Source organism: Anoplophora glabripennis, unplaced genomic scaffold (genome assembly GCF_000390285.2).
Source record: "Anoplophora glabripennis isolate ALB-LARVAE unplaced genomic scaffold, Agla_2.0 scaffold258, whole genome shotgun sequence".
NCBI classification, from domain to species: Eukaryota; Metazoa; Arthropoda; class Insecta; order Coleoptera; family Cerambycidae; genus Anoplophora; species Anoplophora glabripennis.
This window is the reverse complement of record NW_019416390.1, coordinates 1-21,209: the sequence shown is the minus strand read 5'-3', so window position 1 is coordinate 21,209 and position 21,209 is coordinate 1. Positions and strand designations below refer to the sequence as shown.

Sequence of the window (21,209 nt, the reverse complement as noted above, 5' to 3'; positions counted from 1 at the left end):
AATTGTTTGGTTCAGTTTTTTTAATTCATTTTCTATTTTCTCTTTCTCTTCCTTGATCTGTTCAAGGCTTGCCTCTTTGTCTCTCTTTTCAATTATCAGGTTATTCAAATCTTGTTGTAAAATGCACATTTTATCTTTTACTTCTGCAACTTCCTCACAGAGTTTAACATTATCCTGATTAACAGTTTCCAATCTTGCTTGGATAGAATCATTTTTAATTTTCAATTGTTTTATTTCATCTTCATAAATCTCTATTATATTACTGCAGCCGTTCTCAAGTTCTATTTGCTTTTCATGATTATTAAATGAAGAAAGACTATGGCTATAGAGAGGACTATTTTTCTCTTGAATGACCTAAAAAATAAATATTGACATAATTAAGGGGAGGAATGCAAAATCAGAGGAGATTGCAGAAAACATAATTTATATTCCATAATTTAACCAATGTGTCAAGTCTTCTACTACTTTCATATTTGAGAAACGGTTTATGATATAAACATGATATAATGATATAAACATATTTATGGAGAGATAATACACATTGTGATATATTGTCCCTCTTATCACGTAGGGGCGTATAATCCAAGAAATGGATATACACATACGCCTCTACGTGATAATAGGAACGATATGTTGACCTATAGCTCGGTCACCTACTTAACCACCTGCACCATGTATCTTCTATACATCATATTTCCCGAAGTTGTAGTCGCGAACCCTGAAGGATCGTGGAAAAAGTCTCATATTTTACAAATTTAGCTTAATATTCTTGTTTTTTCAGAATCTAATTTCTTATATTTAGAGTTCATTCTACAACTTTAGTTACCGAGTTAATGTATACAGGTCGATAAAATAAAAAAATTGTGTGTTTTTGAGATGTAACCCTACCAATCTGTAGTAAAATGAATGAATCCGAAAATGATTAAAACAAAATTTTGACATGGATTCTCCCCCACACACTCCCAATTCCCCCCAAAAATTCGAAAAATCCAAACTATCCATCTAACCTACCTATCTTTATTCACAGAATCCGAAAATGGCAAAAAAATTGTTTGGACGTGAGGGATCCATGCTTTGCTTCTCTTAAAAATAAAAGGCTTCAACGCTTGAATTTTGATTGATTGCGGAATTAAAATGCTAAAATATTTTAGAAAATACCTTGTGTATGCTACCTAGTTTAAAGTTACTTAAGACCTTAAAACATTTTGGAAAACAGTAAGCTTCCACTCAAAAATTTGCTAAATTCATTTCAACGGAAATGGATTCAATGGAAAATTTTACTAAAGATATGTGGTTTGAATGGCTAGTTTCGAGTTTTTTAATTTTTGGGAGGGAATTGAGGGTGTGTGGGGGAGAAACCATAGGTCACACATTTTTTTTTATTATTTTCGGATTAAGCGGAAAATTTTACTAAATATGGGTAGGGTCGTGTCTCAAAAACACATTTTTTTTTTGTCGGCCTGTGTAATTTTTTTTCTGTATTTGAGAACATATAATTCTCTCATTTTCCAATTCCAAGTTATTTCTCTGTTTCATTTTAATACAATTTTTTAAGGGGATGATTTCTAGGTCTAGATAGAAAACTTTCATAATGAAAATATCCAAACAAATTTGCAAAATAAAGAAACTGAAAAAAGGATAGCCTCCTATCAGACCTCAAATGATACAAAATTATTATTATTTTTCACATAATTATAGTATGAAATTTTAAAATTTAAATACCTGTAACTATAAAGAATATTTAATTCCGTAAAAAACAAATTATGTTATATATTACAAATAAATACTTGTATATTGCAGATGTGCTTTTTTTAAAATCTGAGGAGACGCTAGCCTTCAATTTATTTTGCAAATTTTTTTGACCTGAAAAATTATTTATGTGGGCCTAAAAACCATCCCTTAAGAAATGCAATGACTCCTGGATTATCAAAATTATGACGACGATGAAGTGAACAGAGCGTTTCACTTTTCATGGAGCAACCAGTACAGTGATTACTCTAACAGGACTAAATCTGATTTTAGTCATAGACAACCGATTCTACTATTAAAAGAGGGGTGGATTTTATAAAAAATATGTATTAGTGATTTTTTTATTTAAAAGTTAGTAATATACTCTAATTTAACATCCATATAAACCCTTCTATACATATTAAAGAAAATATATAATTAAAAATATTTAGTATATATTTTTTTTTTACTTTAGCGCAAACGTTAATTAAAAACCTAACAGAGTTAACTAAGCTTTTCCGCAAACATTTTATTTTATATTAAGTTTTCAAATTCTCAAGGTAACTTTATTTAAATAGCTGTTAAAAAAGGCCATGGTAGGAACCTTAAACAAATTAATAATTATAAATATCTCCATTTCTGGGAAAAAATTATAACGATAAGTTTCAAATTAGGGATAATTTAGAAAATAAAATTAGGCAGATGAAATGACTAAGCCGGAATGAAGAAAAGTAATAAAAATGCATAGAAGGGAGTTGGTTAATTCAAATGGAGTTAATTATTTAATGTTACATTATTTTGTTTGTCCTTTTGCCATGGATTACCAATTGAATCATTGTAACTGGTTCAGAAACTACTTCCGTATTATATGTAAAGAAAATTAAATAAATGAGCCACATTGGGAAATTTCTTATATTTCAGAAATTTTAAGGATAACTTGCCTACTTCATCGTAGTGTCAATTATTTACAATTACAGTTAGTAGGATTTTACGGTAACATTTAAAAAGGCGCTTATATATCTCATTTGTAAAAGTCTGAAATCATTCTCTTGCACATTAACGCCATCTTATAGTAACTCACTGAACTAAATTCTAGTTTCGTACACGATTCATAAAATCATTATTAAAACATGTAATTTTTGTTTTAAAAAAGGATTATATACAGAGTGAGTCAAGAGAATCGAACCAAATTTCCCGAATAGATTCTACACGTTAAAATAATATCAAAAAACTCAAGTGTTGTTAAACGATTTTCATCTGTTTTCAAGTTACAGCGTACTTACAAATTTAAAAAATTTGAAATCAGAATATGTCATGTTTCAAGTTCAAAAGTAGCATATATGAATGTCAGTGTTATTTTATGTTGAGAATAAAATTTGATTGTGTTACAAAATTCCAAGAATTGATTCAAATTTAAAGCATGCAAATGTGGTGTTTGTTTATGATTTTTGTAATGGGAATGCTAATGCCGCTGTTGAAGAAGATCATCAACGGTTTCCACATCACAGATGTCCTGATAAAAATGTATTTATCAGTTTTCAACAATTGTGCGAAACTGAAAGATACCGTGCTAGTATAACATCTGAATGAGCTCATCGACAAGGTTTAGAAGTAGAAAATATTCTGGGTTTAACAGAAGATGATGCAACTACCAGCTCACGAAGTATTGCTACTCAATTGGGCATTCCACAAAAATGGGTAATAAAAACCCTCCACGAACAAGGCTTATATCCGTACCATGTACAGAGAGTACAACACCTACAACCGGAAGATTATGCTAAGAGTATCGACTATACTTCTTACGGATAAAGCAGCATTCAACTACGACGACATAACTAATACGCCGAACTCTCATGTATGGCCAGACAAAAATCTTTACATAACACTCGAAAATAATTTTTAGCATAGGTTTCAGTAAATGTGTGGTGATGTATGATCGATAGTTATTTAATTGGCCCTTTCGTTTTGGAGAATCGACTCACTGGAGACCATTTTTTTCCAAAATGAATTGCAAGTACTACTAGAGCAGCTGTCGGCAACTGGCGGACCGCAGAAGGTAAAATACTGGACTGGACTGGAATTTTTTGAAAGTATAAATTACTCAAATTATTTAAAAAATAGTTTTTTACATTTGAGTGCCACCCTTATCATTTTTTCTAGTATTTTACAATAATTGTGTGACTGATTTGAGTTCTTAATGGTTAGTAAGCAGATTAAATTTGAGTGCAAATTCAAATAAAAAATTAGTGATATGAATTTTTTTTCTGGACCTAGTTAAAAATTTTCAAAAGTATCCGGACCCCACCTAAAGTTACTTGCCGACCCCTGTACTAGAGGATGTTCCTATAAACATGAGAATGCGAATGTACTACCAACACGATAGAGCTCAAGCACATTTTGTCAAGTTACTTTTGAACGAGATGTTTCTAAGGCGTTGGATTGGCCGCGGTGGTCCTATTAGTTGGTCTCCAAGATCTCCAGACCTCACAGCACTAGATTACTGTTTATGAGGCTGGTTCAAAAATGAAGTGTACAAAGTTAGAGTGAATACTTGGGAGGCACTAATTTGACGTACCGTCAATAGGTACTGAAGCACTTATTAAAGAAAGACATACAGCAATGAGAGCTACAGACACCCTTCGTAGACAAAGCAGAAAGTGTTGAGGTCAATGGCAGTATTTTTTAACATTTAATCAAAGAAATCTATGATTAATAGAATATCAGTAAGTTAATTTTTTTATTGAAATATACTCATAGTTTGAAAACAAATGAAAATCGCAATAAAAACATTTGAGTTTTGTCTCATTATTTTGAACTGTAGAATCCATTCCTGAGGGTTGGTCACATACTTCTATCCTATACTGATCATTTTGCAATTGACTTGAAGCCGAAAAGTGGGGCGAGGTACCAGCGTATTCATACGCATGCGTTTACTTTACGGGTTTTGATTTGTTGAAAGGAACCAAGAACGGTGAGCGCCGAGCGGTAAAAAAGCCAAACCAAGCTAACCTAAAAAATATTCTCATTTTGTTTTGCGCTGTGCTAGTGCTTTGGTGAGGTGAAACTGTTATGGTATAGTGTATATTTTAATAAATAAATAAATAAATGTATCTTTTGAGTTTTATTTCATAATCTGTTTAAACCTGCACTAATTCTTCTATTAATTTAAGTTGTGTTGATATTTAGTAAAAATGTTTCAAAATTATACTCGATAAGAGCCTTCCTTAATCGTAGACATATTATTATCGGATTGGTCTCATACAGATATTTTATAGCATGTTTTTTATATTGTCAAATAAACTGCAGAAACCACTAATAAATAATTATATACTTTTTTTTTATAAAAAAAAAGATTGTCAGTTGCGAATAGTAGCGATTTTTTGAAATACTAAGTCTTGTTTAATAAAAACACCAATGTCATTTAAAAAAATGTCCAAAATTACGAACATGCCTATGTACATAGTTTTAAAAGCATATAAATTTGTATTCTGTTTTATTTTATTCGAGCCTGCAAAATATTAAATAGGTTATGCAGATACTTACGTTATTTATTGAAATTAATAGTAAAATAATGTGTTAGATAAGGAGCCTATCGATAGAGGACTCATAGAAGAAAATGGTAGAAAAGTAAACATTTAGAAATTGAAGTGAACTCAGTGAAAATAGATTTAATATCTTATATGTATATAATCAGCTATAGTACAGAGCATGCCGTGACAATCTTTTAAATTTGAATGCAACCGCCCCAAATTATGGAACATGCGCAAAACACATGGAGTACGTCTCGCCCCCACTTTTTGGAAACCAGGTCATCCATTGAAACTATAAGTAATGATCAGTATAGGATAGAAGTATGTGGGGTTGGTGGTATATTTCTTCTCTGCAAAAACTGTTGCATTGTATTATTTAACTTTTCATGAAGTGTGAAACAATTATTTGGAGCATGTGAAAGATACATTTTAAAAAACGTTACGTTAGTATGTGCCAAAAATGTAATTAAAATCTTTATTCTTTTTTCTTTGTACTCATATATCGATTAACAATTCTCTTGTGACGATCCTGTATAATCCGACATTTGTATTTCTAAATAGTAATATTGGAGATGCCACATTAGGTTACATATTATGGCAAAAAAGTAAAAATTACCAAAAACCTTATTGTATTTATTTACCATAAAAATAAAAGGAATCACTATTCACTGTCGTAAAAATAAATACCTGAGAAATTTCTGCATGTAGCGAGTCTCGAGCGGGATTCCTATGATCTGTGCCTTGTATTTTGAAGAAACATTCATCCTCGCTTCCTTGATCTTGAACAACATTACACCGTTCAGTATAAAACATAAGAGGAAGGGAGTGCAGGTATTTTAAGGAACTTAATGAGTTACCAGTACGTTTTGGACTAAGAATGTCAAAGCTCTGCATAATTTTAGGTATATTATTTTCTAAAAGTGGTGTTTGTGTTTTAGGAGACAACAATTTTTTAATTACAACTGGACTACCAGAGGGTGAACTGCTATTGGTGGGAGAGGAATAAATTGGTACAGTACCTATATCGGGTAAATTGCTGGAATCTGCAAGGCATGTCTTATACTGGTGCACTAGAGAATCACGTCTGGCTGATAAGTTATCTCGGAGCGTTTTCTCCAAATTATTTTTCAGATGATCTAGGAGCTGGAACATAAATTTCAAATAGTACTCTAATCACACAAGGTATTTCATGATGAGTGGTAAATATATGAATATACCCAAGAATAGAAAACAGCTATTGAACAAAATATGAAGAATGCTGCACTAAGAATGTGGTCAGCACAATTTATAAAGAATGCTTCTACAAAGAACAAAGTTAAGAATCAACTGTTCTTACTAAAAGAAGTTCTTCCTGAGAATGAAGTCATAAACAAAATGTTTTTCAAAATGTCCTTTCTGAGAGCAAAACGAACATATAAGGATTGCCTTTTATATTTCGGAAATAGAGAACAATTTTTCAATATATTCTCCCTGAAGATCAATACACTTTTGCATGCACTTGAACCAATTTCCGAAGCACTTTTTCCATTCCGATTGACATACCTTCAAAATATGCATTTTGACTGCATCAATCGCCTCTTCAGGCGTCGAAAAAGGTTGACCTCTTAATTTATATTTGTTGTACGGGAATAAAAAAGTCAATGGGTGCTAAATCAGGGTTGTACGGTGGATGACTTATCAATTCGATTTTTTTAGTTCTCAAAAGGTCTCTTGTTTGAGCCAATGTGTGGGAGCTCGCATTGTCCTGGTGGAGAACGGTCCTCTTCAGCGTTTGGTTTCCCTTATTTTTTCAAAGACTTCTGACAAACAAATTGTGTACCATTCAGAATTGACTGTCCAACGTAGTACTAATGATAGTTACCACATCCATTTTTTTCAGAAAAATTGGCGGAGCTGCTTCATCTTGAAAGACCCATACAGTCGACTGCCGTTTACTTTCGCGGTCATGTGCATAGATCCACTTATTGACACAAAGATGCAATATATCGAATAATGTACTCAAAAATTTTCCTTGTAGTTCCTAGCATGCCTGGTATTGTCAAAAATGTATTTGTAAAAAACATATCACATCTGCTTTTTTCTTGCTTATTTTCAAATTAGGATTGCCATGGAGAATTTTTAGTTTGCCTATACAGGGTATTCAACAAATAAAAAAAATTTAAAATGACAATCTGAAAGTTGTTTAAGGATACTTTCTTGTTGTCTCTTTGGACCGACGGAACCTATAGTGTTACGAAACTCTTAAGGAAAAAAAAGTTAAACTATTTCCCTGCCCCTGCTCCCAAATCACTACTAGGATAGGAAAAGTTATAAAACTCCATAAAGGCAAGTTATCTAAATCTGGAAAAATCCAGGGAGTAAGAAGAAAGAACCATATGTTCCTTTTGTTCTCAGAAAGAACGCTTAGAAAAACATCTTGTTCTTTACGTTCATTCTTATTTTCAGCAAGAACATTCCTCTTTTTCTTATATTCTCAACAAGAACAGTTTGCTCTTAACCTTGTTTCTGAGTTATTATTACTCAGTACCTTCTTTCTTTAAATTGTTCGGTTAATCACTGCGTTCTTAAGAACAAACATAAATACAGTGGGTTTTTGATTATGATCAACAAAGTTCTCAGTATTTGATTATAATATAGATTATTTTGAGCAAAAAGGTTCATATGAAAATGTGACAATGAAATGCAGTGATTTTGATATAGGACTCCCAGGCTAATTATTTAATAGGTTGCTAACAATTAGTGTCATTCATCTAGTTGATATTGTTGTAGATTCGAAGGCAGATGCCTACATAATAATCCAAGAATCAGAGAAAATTTCATTAAATATCAAACCAGTTATACATTTCTAAGGGGAGAGAAAAACTACCCTCTCATTTTCTGAGGAGTGGAAAACCATCCCCATCCCATCCCTATTGACCGCAAACCTTATTGTTTCGCAAAATATTGTTTATTTGTGGCGCAATAAGCGATTTTACAAGGGCCTTATGGGAAAAATAAAATAAAAGGAGATAAAATCCAGTTCTGTTGCGACTCAAAATTCAGATCAAAATAGTTCATTTTTGAGTTCAGTATTGTGAGGCTTCAAACAGTCAAAGTGAATAGAAAAACAAGAACCCAAGCGTTCTAATAGTAAGCCTAGTATTTATTCAAAATTCATCTTTTTATAAATTTCATAAAATTATCCCATTTAGCTCTACTCGCAAAATTCAATTATTCATAAATATTCTTTGTTCGAAAATGCTTGATTACCATATACAGAAAATTATTATTTTACTGCATATTTAGCTTGCACATTATACATATTATTGTCCTTAGCGAGGAACACGGAATAAAAAAAAATTAAAAAAAAATAGTGAAAATATTTTACTGGCATATTTTTCCAAGTTATCGAAAGAGTATTCTCCTTCTCCAATGTGGTCGTATTATTCCATGGTGAAAGCAACCCTTTCAGCAAAAAATGATGTTGACATTAGCAAAATATAAAAAACTTACGGCTTTTTTAAAACAATATCGAAGAAATCATATTCCAAAAATTTGATATAAATGTAGTAATTAGTTTAGATTTGTATTGTGTTTGGCATTGCTGGAGCTTTACGTAATGAAGAACTTTTGAATTTAAAAGACACACAGCACAAAGAAACAATTCTGGTTATTCATGTAACTAAAAGAGGGACCAACAAAGGCCTCAAATATTTGTGATCATTTCAGATTTTGAGGGAAAGTAAACTCTGTAGATTAACCCTTTCACTGCTCCAGACGTATTTATTCGTTAAAAATTTATAGGGCTCAAACTGCTCCAGACGGATTAATTCGCTTGAATAGTTAAATTGGATTAATTCGCTTGAATAGTTAAATTGGATCAGGCTGCTCAAACCGTATATATTCGCAATCATGCGCAGTGACTCGGTTGTTGCAATTGGTATGGGGAATTTTTGCGGGCGGAGTTTATAGCAATAAAATATTTTTATGGAAGGAGGTACTGGTACTGATTGTTCATCTCTCTTTCAGTTTCTATTTAGTACAGCTGTCGATATACTGTATTTTATTTAAAATAAAATCGTAAAATTTATCGTAAATCGTAATTTAACACATAATGTAAAACTATAAGTGGTCTAACTGCTCCAGACGTATATGTTCGCACGCGATAAAGTTTTGCGCACGGCGCGGTAGCTACATTCAGACGTATTGCACAGCGAAAGGGTTAATTTAACAAATATTTAGCTCTGCGTCCTAAACAGCCACCCCACGACCGATTTTTCCTAACTTATAAAAATAGTAAATGCACAGACCAGCCACTTGGAATCCATACTTTTGGTTGCCAACTATCTGCATTTGTCAGAACCATCACTTTATACAGAACATTGTTATCATCGCACATTCGCCACTCTCTTTGCTAACGCAGGCGGCAATAAGGAAAATTTAAAACGGATGGAAAAGCGACACGATTACAAAATCCTATGTTGAGAAGTCTGTGCTTAACAAAACGAAAATTGCAAAGATGATTTTAGGTTGAAAACCAATTTACCAAAAAATAAGTAGATTTGTTTTGTATTTTCTGTTATTTTTCTGTTTACTTTGTCATAATAAAATGTGATAAGTTATAATGTCTCAATTTTTTAAAATTATACATTTTTACGGTTGGCGATAAAATTTTGTATGCACCATGTCAGTAAAGTGTCTTTATCGAACTCGTCTGTTACTCGCCTCGCTCGCTTCTCTGGCTCGGTTCAGAATATCAGGCTTGTTCAATAAAGAATCACTTTACTGATATTTTCATATGAATTTTTTTTTGCTCAAAATGAAAGATGCTAGAATGTACTATGAAGTTACCTCATTTTCATTTGTAAGTTGATCGATAGTGTCTCTTTGTTGATTTAGTTTACTTCTTAACTCATCATTAATTTTCAGTATTGTTATTATTTCTTGATCTTTTAAATCCAGCTCAGTTTTGATATTGATTATTTCCTTTTTTGCTTCCTGTTCTCTTCTTGATAATTCCTCGCATTTTTCCTCTAATTTAGCATTCTAAGAACATAATTAATATAGATAAGGAATTACTATAAAAAATGATATACCTCCTTTTCACTTTGCTTAATGTCATTAACTAAATGGTGATTCTCCTTCTCATATTGAAGTAGCTTCTTATTGAGCTCCTCAACTTGCTTCTTAGTGGAATTCAGTTCCTCTCTCAATTCGTCATTGTATCTTTTATCACTTTGAAGATGTTCAATAATTTGTTGCTCACTAAAAGATGTATAAATTATTATATATAGGCTGATTCGTAAATGTACCGACACAGAGATGTGCATGTAGGGAACTCTAAAATAGGTTTCAACACAACAGACCTCTATCCCAAATTCTTTTGTTCAGTTGCTAGATGGCATTAAAGCGAAAATATTAGTTTTCTTCCAAATTAAGTCTTTATCTGATTTAAATGTTTAATGTGCCTGTGTAAAGATATCATTTTTTGACATAGTCATCCAAATAATTGCATTTATAGAATAAAAAAATATAAACAAATATCCTCATATTGTTTTGGCATTTCTTATTCTAATATAAAAGTAGAAGTCTTAAATTTTCCTTGTATACCTAACAGTTTTCATGAAATTACTTCGTTAGTTGTAACCAATACATATTGTATATAAATTTAATTTAATTTAATTGTCATTGAAAACTTGTGAAATGATGTTGACAAATTTGTAATTCCATGTTCTTTTATCCAAATTACTGGAAATGGTCACCATATTAATTCATTATCAAATTAATCACAATGAGAGAAATCTGAGATGAGTGGTCAAAAATGGTGATTATATCCAATAACTCTCATGGAACAATATTCAATTAAATGTTTCTGTACTGTATGAAGCATTATTTAATTTTTATTATCAAGTAAATAAAAATTTTTATGGATATTAAATCGGATTTGTATCAAAAATGTAATGACGATGAATAATTAATATTGCAAAAACCATTATGAATACAGAAAATTTACAAAAGGAAGAAAAGCTTGAAATGAGCCCTGATCTTTAAGATAAAAGCTCAAGTTGTGTCATCACCTATTCAAAAATGTGTATGGGTATTTTTCCCATTTATATAAATGCAACTACAGTAAAAATTGGTTATAACAACATTGCTTTATACGACATATAGGATATAACGACGGAATTTGGAAGTCCCGATTTAATCCTATAGAAATACCATATTGAAAATATCGTTTACTACGACACCATTTACGACATTTCGGATTTAGCGACGCGTTTTTATATACATTTACCATAGAATCTGTCGGTTATAATGACCAATACGGCCTTAAAACCAATGCACCGCTCTTCCGCCCGCCCTGCCGGTATCCACACTTGTGACAGCAGTTAGTACGTTTGGGACAAATTATGACTTATCTACACATAGTTATTTTATATGCATTAATTACCACTTTCTAGCACGATGTCGAAGAGAAAAGTGTTTAATAAAGAAGAAAAATCGCATACAGCGTGTTTGTAAATGAGTGCGAAATATTTTATCGTGTGGTTGCCGAAGTTATTTTGTGAAAAAAGTTTATATAAACGTAGGTCGAAATATGCTTTATGTCCGAGATACAGTGTTTAAATTTTAATTTTTTATTTATTTTTATTATTTATTTCAAAGTTTTAAAGGTATTGACTCGAAATGAGAAAAATGTTTTGGAGGGAGAAATGTGCATTTTTTGAGGTGATCCGAAGATTTCTATTTGCACCAGTGACGTTCGTACAAGAATTATTTTTTAATAAAAAAAAAATTGTACGCCACTGACTTTTCCCGTTTTGATATTTTTTTTTTAGAAATCTGCCATTAATTCTGAATGAAATTGGTCTCTTCAATTTTTTTCGTAGGATGCACCGTTTTTGAGGAAAAAAATAAAACATTTTATTGTAGGTTTTGATAATCTTTTATTTAACCCTTTCGCTGCGCAATATGTCTGAACGTAGCTACCGCGCCGTGTGCGAAAGTTTATCGCGTGCAAATATATACGTCTGGAGCAGTTAGACCATTTATAGTTTTATATTATGTTGTGTTAAATTACAATTTACGATTAATTTTACGATTTTATTTTGAATACAGTATATGTACTAAATAGAAACTGAAAGAAACNCATTATGTTGTGTTAAATTACGATTTACGATAAATTTTACGATTTTATTTTGAATAAAATACAGTATATGTACTAAATAGAAACTGAAAGAAACATGAACAATCTTGGTATTATTACCAGTACCTCTTTCCATAAAAATATTTGTCACAATCGGTATAAGCTCGCCCGCAAAAATTCGCCTTACCAATTGCAATAACCGAGTCACTAATGCGCATGGTTGCGAATATATACGGCTTGAGCAGCCTGATCCAATTTAACTATTCATGAGAATTAATCCCTCTGGAGCAGTTTGAGCCCTATAAATTTTTAGCGAATATATATACGTCTGGAGCAGTGAAAGGGTTAAAGGTGCAAGTAGAAATATTCGGATCACCCCAAAAAATGTACATTTATCCCTCCAAAGCATTTTCAAATTTCGAGTCAATATCTTTGAAATAATTAATAAAAATAAATAAAAAATTAAAATTTAAACACTATCTCGGAAACGAAGCATATTTCGACCTACATTTATATGAACTTTCTTTCACAAAATAACTTTGGCAACCACCCCCTAAAATATTTCGCACTTATTTAGAAACATAGGGTGTTTCTAAATAGGAATATAGAGAAACTAAGAATGTGGCGTGTCACACTACGATTTCAACAATTTGGAAGGATAGAAATAAAGTAAAGTCTCTATTCGTAAACAATTCATAGAAAATGAAGCCCGCGAGATCTTTTGAACACAAAGCAATACATACTTAAAGATTTTTATAAAAATTTTAAATAAAATATATGTAGGTAATTGCTTATTATGTCTATCGGTTATAACAACCGTAAACAAACGGTCCCTTGAAGGTCGTTATAACCGATTTTCACTGTACTTCGATTATTATGTCCAAAAATAACAACTAGTTATGCCAAACTCATAAATTAAATAGATAAAAATACAAAAAGTTAAAGGATAAAATACAAGTCTTCTTAAAAGAACTCGATGCCACAAAAAAAAAATTTGCGGTGGATGTACGGTCAAGAAAAATATTAAATCTGTAGATTATTTTGCACGATATTTCCACCGGTCCTCAAAAAAAATGTTAGATGTGCCGAATTTAACTAAATTGTCTTTAAAGAATAGTGGTGTTCCGCATTCTCACCACTGCCAGAACATTCTGACAGAATCCAAATCTACTAAGTTTGGACAAGCAATATCATCGTCAGAATCATTTAAATATTGTTTTAACTTTTTTCTGTCAGAGGACACATTTTTAGACATTTTTTTATTTTCAGTGGCCCTGGTTCGCTATTATTCACTGGAAACTTGAACGAATACAATTTTACAGGAATTTAGTAGGTATTCAATAAGCTGACGACATACTGAAGTAGTTTGTTAATGAGGCAATCATCAAGGGACGGCATGTGCCTTGCACTCAGGAAGTAGATGATGTCCTTCGACATTATGCGTTATGTGTTAAGATTTAGGAGTATTAAAAAAAATATTTTTATACTCCTTCACATCACATCATTTGAAGGAAAATCTGACATAGGTTTCAACATTTTCAAAATGAACAAGGTATCTCATTTAAAAAATATAAGTTTGGGTTATATTATAATTAATGAATAAAAAAACCTTTTACTAAAATCAAAAATTTTTACAAGCAAAACGTTAGTTAACAGAAAATGCCCTGTATCTCTTAATAAAAATAATTAAGATATGGTGTTTTTTTAATAATTTTTCACAAAAATCGAGTTCTGGACACTTTAACCACTTTTTATCATTTTCATCAGGAGATACAGGAAACCTCTCACAAATGTCAAATTATCCCACCCTCTTATGTACAGAAAAAGAAAAATGATAAATACTAACGAATGTAATCTGGTTTTACATCGATCTAGATCAGCTTGTAAAATTTCATTTTGTTCTTCCGCTGCAGTAAGTTGGAGTTTAACCATCACCATCTCATTTGAAACTTTATTTAAATGATGTTCCAGACGCTTTATTTCTTCTTCTAAAATAGTTTTCTCTTGTCCACCTACAACAAAAAATTTTACAAGGGTATTACATGAATTACAATAAAACCTCGTTAATCTGTTCCCAACAGGAGCAGCCACTTCCAAATAACCAAAAAAGTCTGTTAATATGGACTTAAAACTAAAAAACCACCTAAAAAGAGATATTGAATTTAAGACGGCCAGAAGTTGAGCAATGATGAAGAATGGTTAATACAGAACCTATTGCTTAACACAATATGAAAGAGGAAAATCATTGAACCATGCTTGAGTTGGATAATCAAGGGTTAGTTAAGTGAGATATACTGTATAAAGGGTATAATAAAAATGAACCAACAAATTTTGAGTGCTACTTAGAAAATAATAATGGTATGCCATGTAATTTTATTATTTCTAAATACATCATTTTATTTTTTTCCAAATCTCCTAAAGAACCTCTTTGTTATTCTATTTTTTACAAAATGCTTATGAACAAAAAATTATACTAGGACTGTGAATTAAATTTGAGGGATTTACAATAGATGGCATAACTTATGCTATATCACATCGGACACTTCTGTAACTATATTCATGTCAAAGCTCTGTCATTAGCTTTACTTTTTACTATGTGTCATTTTACTGAAAGTTGCGGAAAGTTCTACTTTTCCTGTTTAATTAAAAGAAAAGTGCTGCTGAAAGTCATTCAGTGCAGTTGAAAACTTACAGTTGATGTTTTTGAAGTGGTCATTTCGATACCGCCAATAAAAAATGCTCTGGCCAACCGAAAATTTTTCAAGATAAGGAATTGGAGGCAATTCTCAAATAAAATTCATTCAATTCGGAAGATAAACTTGCCGAACCGTTGAATCACACAACAGTTTCCAAATGTTTAATTGCGTTGGTATCATTCAAAAGCAAGGAAATTGGATGCCATACGAATTGAAGTCAAGAGATGTTGAAAAGTGATTTTTCACATGTGAATAATTACTTCAAGGCAAAAAAAGAAAGAGTCTTTGGGTGAAAGGGGAATGAGAAATGGATACATTATAATAATTCTAAGCATAGAAAATAGTGGGGTTTGCGTGGTCATGCATTAAAATCAAAGGCAAGGCCGAATATTCATGTTTCGAAGCTCTTTCTCTGTATTTGGTGGGACCAGCTTGATGTTATGTACTATGAGCTGCTGCAATCGAATGAAACGATCACTGGTGGTACCAAAATATACAACTGATGCGTTTGAGCTGTGCATTAAAGGAAAAACGGCCGCAATTCAAGCAGACACAAGCAGCGCTCTCAATCTTACGAAAATACGAAAAATTTGATGTGGAATCCGTATGCTGCCAGAAAATGCGAAAAATAGTGGCTAGTGATGGACAAAACTAATAATGTACACAATTCTTCACAATAAAACCTTGAATTTACAAAAAATTCTTTTAAAATTAATTTACGGTCCTACTATATATTTTTGCAATTAAGTAACTCAAAAATGAAACACATTATGGGAAAATGGCAAGAATATGTTTCCTTTAAATAAAATATGTAATCATAAATCTTTTTTTTTAAGATAGGGATGTAGAAATTATTTTTGTTACGACTGTCCTCTACCTATTTCCTCAACGAAGCGCATTTTAGCATAAAATTATATATCGTTTTGCTGGTTCATATTTTTATTACAAGCTGTACATCTGCCTAAAAATTAATAATACTTGCCCATGCTGTTATCTTTGGTATGTGTACTTGTGGATAAGCTATAAGCAGATACATTAGATAAGTTTAGTAGTCCTTCACAACTCAAAAGTTTTTGCCCAAAACTGGCCCTAGGGGTGGACTGGATATAAGGTAATTGCTTTTCATCTATGACCTCCAAAACACTGTAGATTATATTTAGTCAAATTTTAATTAAACTTATTTAAAAAATAAATACCTGGGTGTTCTATTAAAGTCACTGTCTTCATCTGAAGAATTTGTTATCTTTTTTGTCCATTCATTCATTGTTTCATAAAACTTTTCACTGCTGACACAAACATTATTATTTCCTGGATCTAATGACCGTCTAAGACTTTCTAAAGCAGAACTAAAATTAAAATAAAATTGTAATATATACATTTACTTGTCAAATAAGGACGGGAACAGTAGTCGGTATTGATATGCATGGGGTTAAGGAAAGGGTTGAAATCCTTCTTAATCTAGGAACGCAAACCAAAATCTTCCAACCTAAGCCACTGAATATTGTGCAATGGAACAACATAAAGCACCAATGAATTATAATTTACTCCGAAAGTGAAGCAGCGCTAAAAGCAATTTAAGGCAGGGATTATTTGGACTTTGGCAAGGCTAGGCAGTCAAATCTTAGCTTGGCTATCAGAGCAATGCATAGGCTGAAAAATAGCTACAGAAACCTCATCTTTAGCCCTACAAAGACCCAAAATCTCCTGCAGTATTGCTAGTTGTGTTAAGCTTATATGTTCAGAACATGTCGACGTTGCAACCATATTTATTTTTCTCTAGTCTAAAGTCGGTGTATTCACACAAGCTATACAAATTTAGGCGAGGTTTACATAGAAAGACATACCATCCCTCAAAGAGGATGTAAAACTGTCGGTCTCTTGTCTAAACAATGTTAGGCAAGTAAAAGATCCCTACCCTACGACAAACTGGGGGTTTGGCAAAATTTCCAGGTTGGGTGTTGCTCTTGCCTTGTCATCAGTGTTTAGCCATAGTAGCAGAAATAGGCTGACATAAAATATCCAAAAAGGAAAAAGAAGTAAGCAAACATATCTAAATAGAATGTTTCAAATTAAATACTATAATACTGCCATCCAGTGACAACTGGTAAAAAATTAACGTTGTCATTTAGCTAATGAAAAGTGGGTCTCATGCCATTTTTTTAGGATATGATTTCTATGCCCACATAGAGAACTTTTGTGATGAAATTTCAAACAAAATTTGTGAAATTTGCATTCATTTAAATTTTGTAATTGTAATAATATTGTAAGTAATGTAATGTAATTTTTGTTGTAAGGTCATTTCAAGTTTGCTAGAATATTTCATATCAATATGATTTAACTAGAAAGTTTATTGGAAGCGACCACAAAAAGTTTCAGTGGCATACAGCATCTTGCTGCAAGTAATCTTCTAGTTGATAAAAGAAATGTTGAAATGGAATTATTTGGTTTGCTGTAATTTTTTTCAAAAAAATTCAAACAATATTTTAGTGTAATGTTGATATATATTTTTTATATAAACTTAACAGTGCCTATCAAATTTATGTCAATATTTTAATCTATCCAACATGATATTTCTACTTGCTGTTTTACATTGACAATTTATTGATCAATTAATTCATAAAGTCGCTTCATCAAGAAATTGGACAAGTGTAATGCACCAAATCTGCTGTCAAATAACTTAATGAATTTATTCATCAAGTTCTTGACGAATTAGAGCATGTTCTAATTTTCGTCAATTTCTTCGTGAAGTTCAGAAGTACCAACCCAACAGATTTCCACCCTCAGATAAGTAATGAGGTTATGTTATTGGAATATGTAAATAATTGTGTGGCGTCGTACTAGTTTTGCATTGTTTTTACTGATTTGTTACTTACAAACACTAATATTTATATAATATATGTCAAAACGGTACCGCTGTTATATCACTACAATTATGAGTGGAAAGGTGACATTTTTGAAATTTATTTGCTTCTTTGATTCGTTGGTAGAACTGATTCATGTGTCAAAAAACTTGATAAAGTTTGTAGCAGTGTAAAACCACACTGTTTACCAATAAATTCGTAAATTAATTCATGAAGAACTTTGTCAATTTATTCATCAATAAATTGTCAATGTAAAACAGCTATAAGATAGATAATACCATATTTCAAATTTGACACTATAAAACAACATATTTTCTATCATGTCTGGCAAAGTTGTAACAATTTTATTTTGCTTGGTGGGTATATGTATATGTAAACTATTTTTTTCATAATCAATTCATATATCAGTTTTTTATTCATCAAAAATAAAATTTTCCTTGTAGTTAATAACTTACAATTTTAATTTGATAATATTCTATTTTTCAAACATCCTATGTTAATTTAAATATATGCACATGCATGTGCAATCTCTTCAAGTTACCAAGGTAAGACCCTAAAAATTGGTATGGGTTGATATTTCAGTATCAAAATAAGACAACTTTAATTTTCACCAATAGTCGTCATTATCTCATTTCAGAAACAGTTACAAAGACAGGCAAACATTAGAGAATAATATACTTTCAGAGAGAAATAAAAAATCATCATCTTTAGTTTGGGATACTTTTTGAAAAATGTAAAATTTTCAGATTTTAATCACTGCTTAAACTTAAAGTAATTTAATTTTAATCTGAGAATTTATTATTCACTAAATTATGCAACTTTGATCTAATTTAACTATAGCGCTATGTCTGACTGTTTTCAAAATGTAGTAATATTATAGCATCTTTATTTGAAACAGTATACATTTTTTGTGGAGCATGCATATGCTTTTTGACATGATTTTTTTATGTAGGTATATATGCTGATATTATTTTATTTACAAGTATTCGATTAACTTTATAGTAAAAGAATGAAAATTTATATCGAGTGTAACTCAGAGTACCTATCTCATTATAAGACAAAATAATATGTACCTATTTATACTTCTCTCCCAATTTTACTCAGTTGAATGTTTTACACTGTTGCATAAACTTTTAATATTTAATCTTTATTTTATCTTTTATCCACACTTTAGCAATTGTCTATTATTTAAGTTTGAAACACTCGCATATTTAGAAAAAATGTTCCAACATATTAAAAAATTGAAAAGTAACACTACAATAATTAAAATACTAAGTTTCCATTGGCACATATATTAAACTCTAAATAATTGCTGACTTACAGATCTTCCAACATATATGGTGTAATGAACTCAATCAGTTTTGACACAGGAACCAGATTTGAATTTTCGGGATCACAAGAAGTATAAATATTTTTCATAACAATTTCCATAGTACCATCTGAAATAGATTAAAAAAATATACTTTAATGCAGCAAGAAAAACCTAAAATAAGTCACAAAATTTCATTGTACACCTTTTCAAAAAAGAATATATACAATATTAACAGGTAGGTACATATATTTTTTACATTTTTTGTAAAATGTCTCAAAATTATTTAAATAAATAAATATAAGTATGTAATTAAAAAGTATATTCGAAGAGAACTTGACAAATATTTATTACCTTCACTAGCTGATGAATCCATTTTCTTTGTTTTTTTTTTTTATCCAGGAGTCACCACAAAACTAACTTTTATATTGACGACGAACTAACGTCTAATAACTATATTATAAACAGAGCAACAAAAGATTAAGATTAAATTCAACCTCATAATTAAAAAAATCAACCTATTTACATTTCAGTGCACCACAAAACGAAACTCAAATTTCTTAAAAGCTGTCGAAAAAGTCGTTTGAAAATTTCAAACTAAATCACATGCTTGCTAAATATTCAGGAATAAAATACCAAACCAATGACAACCGAGGAATGTTTATTCCATCTTCGTCTAGTAGAGAAAAAAGAATTTATCCAACTCATAGAGAATAAAGACAAAAAGAATAGAGGAGCAATTTTTTATTTTAGGTTTATTGTTTTTAAGAAATTTCTTTTCAGTGTGAGTTCAATTCTATTATTCAGTACCAAATTTTAAATAATGTTGTGTGCCATTAAAATTTAAAACCGTTGCGACACTATAATTTAAAAAATATTTTTTCTCTAGTATTATTCGACTGTTTAGTTCGGTTATCTATTTTACTACCTTTAAAACATATCTGAAAATTTAAGAATATGTGAAGACCTGATGACATAGGAACAGTTGTAGAGTAATAAAAATCACTGCCTGCAATTATGTTATAATTATAATTTTTAAAAATAAAATCCCTTTCCCTCAACCTTTTCTTTAAAATATTTTTGATTTTTTACATTTAAAAATTGAAAGTTTTAGGATTCTTCTTCTTCTTCTCAATTGATGGCCTAACATTTAGATGTATTTGGCCACTTCACTTCACACTTTATTCTATAAGACACTCTCGGAGGATATACCGTGTGTATGTCTGGGAGTTCCCATGCATATCCTCAGATTTTACTTTATTCAGATTTATGTTCGAATTTTCGCCAAAAGGGTGAATTTAATAACATTATGGCAGTGCAACCTGTAACGCATCAAATTTATTCATTGTCTGCGCTGCCGGTGTCCGTTTCGCATTCTAAAGGCGGAAATACACATACCAGTAAAATAGGTAAGTAACTTGTATGCTAAGAAATGGTATATGCCGGCGGATGGCACACTGCTGATACATTTGCAAGTAAAATGGAATGCCTCGTTAGTATATGGCTTATTGGTATGCCAAATGAGAGTAATCTTCACACCATTGTTTCAGCTAATGATGTACTTTCAAGCCAAGCCAATTTCAGAATTCATTCATACTACGTTTAGTTTTACTACCCGTAGTATTAGGGAGATTTTAAGCCACTTATTTGAACAACGTTAAACGTTATCCGTTATACTAATCATGCGCAGTAGATCGAAAATTACCAATAACTTTAATAACCGACAACGTTGTCCGTAATTTAAGTTGGAATAACGTTACGCTAATAAGCGTATCGGTATACACACCAGTTCAGTGCGAACAGCCGAGCTGAGCGGACGTGCTTGTTTGTGAGGTGAAGTGATTGCAACGAGCAAAATCTACCAGCCTTTATTAAGGCTACCTGGAAAGAATCCCTTTCTTTCCTTTTAATCACCGACCTAATCCCCGGCTAAGCATAGAGGCCGTCGGCATCTTTGTT

At 31.3% G+C, this 21,209-nt stretch overlaps 1 protein-coding gene across 1 annotated transcript; it reads right to left on the bottom strand.

Annotated features, from left to right (window-relative positions):
• Positions 1-6: 6 nt before the first annotated feature.
• LOC108905272 (lymphoid-restricted membrane protein-like) lies at positions 7-19,749 on the bottom strand (the record flags this gene model as incomplete). The annotated part of the gene is made up of 10 exons (XM_018708074.2): positions 19,605-19,749; positions 19,263-19,380; positions 16,277-16,426; positions 16,063-16,223; positions 14,231-14,396; positions 10,334-10,502; positions 10,089-10,283; positions 6,278-6,401; positions 5,946-6,037; positions 7-354 (listed from the first exon to the last, which is right to left on the bottom strand). Coding segments are annotated over exons 1-10 (1,545 nt in total), but the record flags the coding sequence as incomplete, so codon positions are not given.
• Between the last annotated feature and the right edge of the window lie 1,460 nt (positions 19,750-21,209).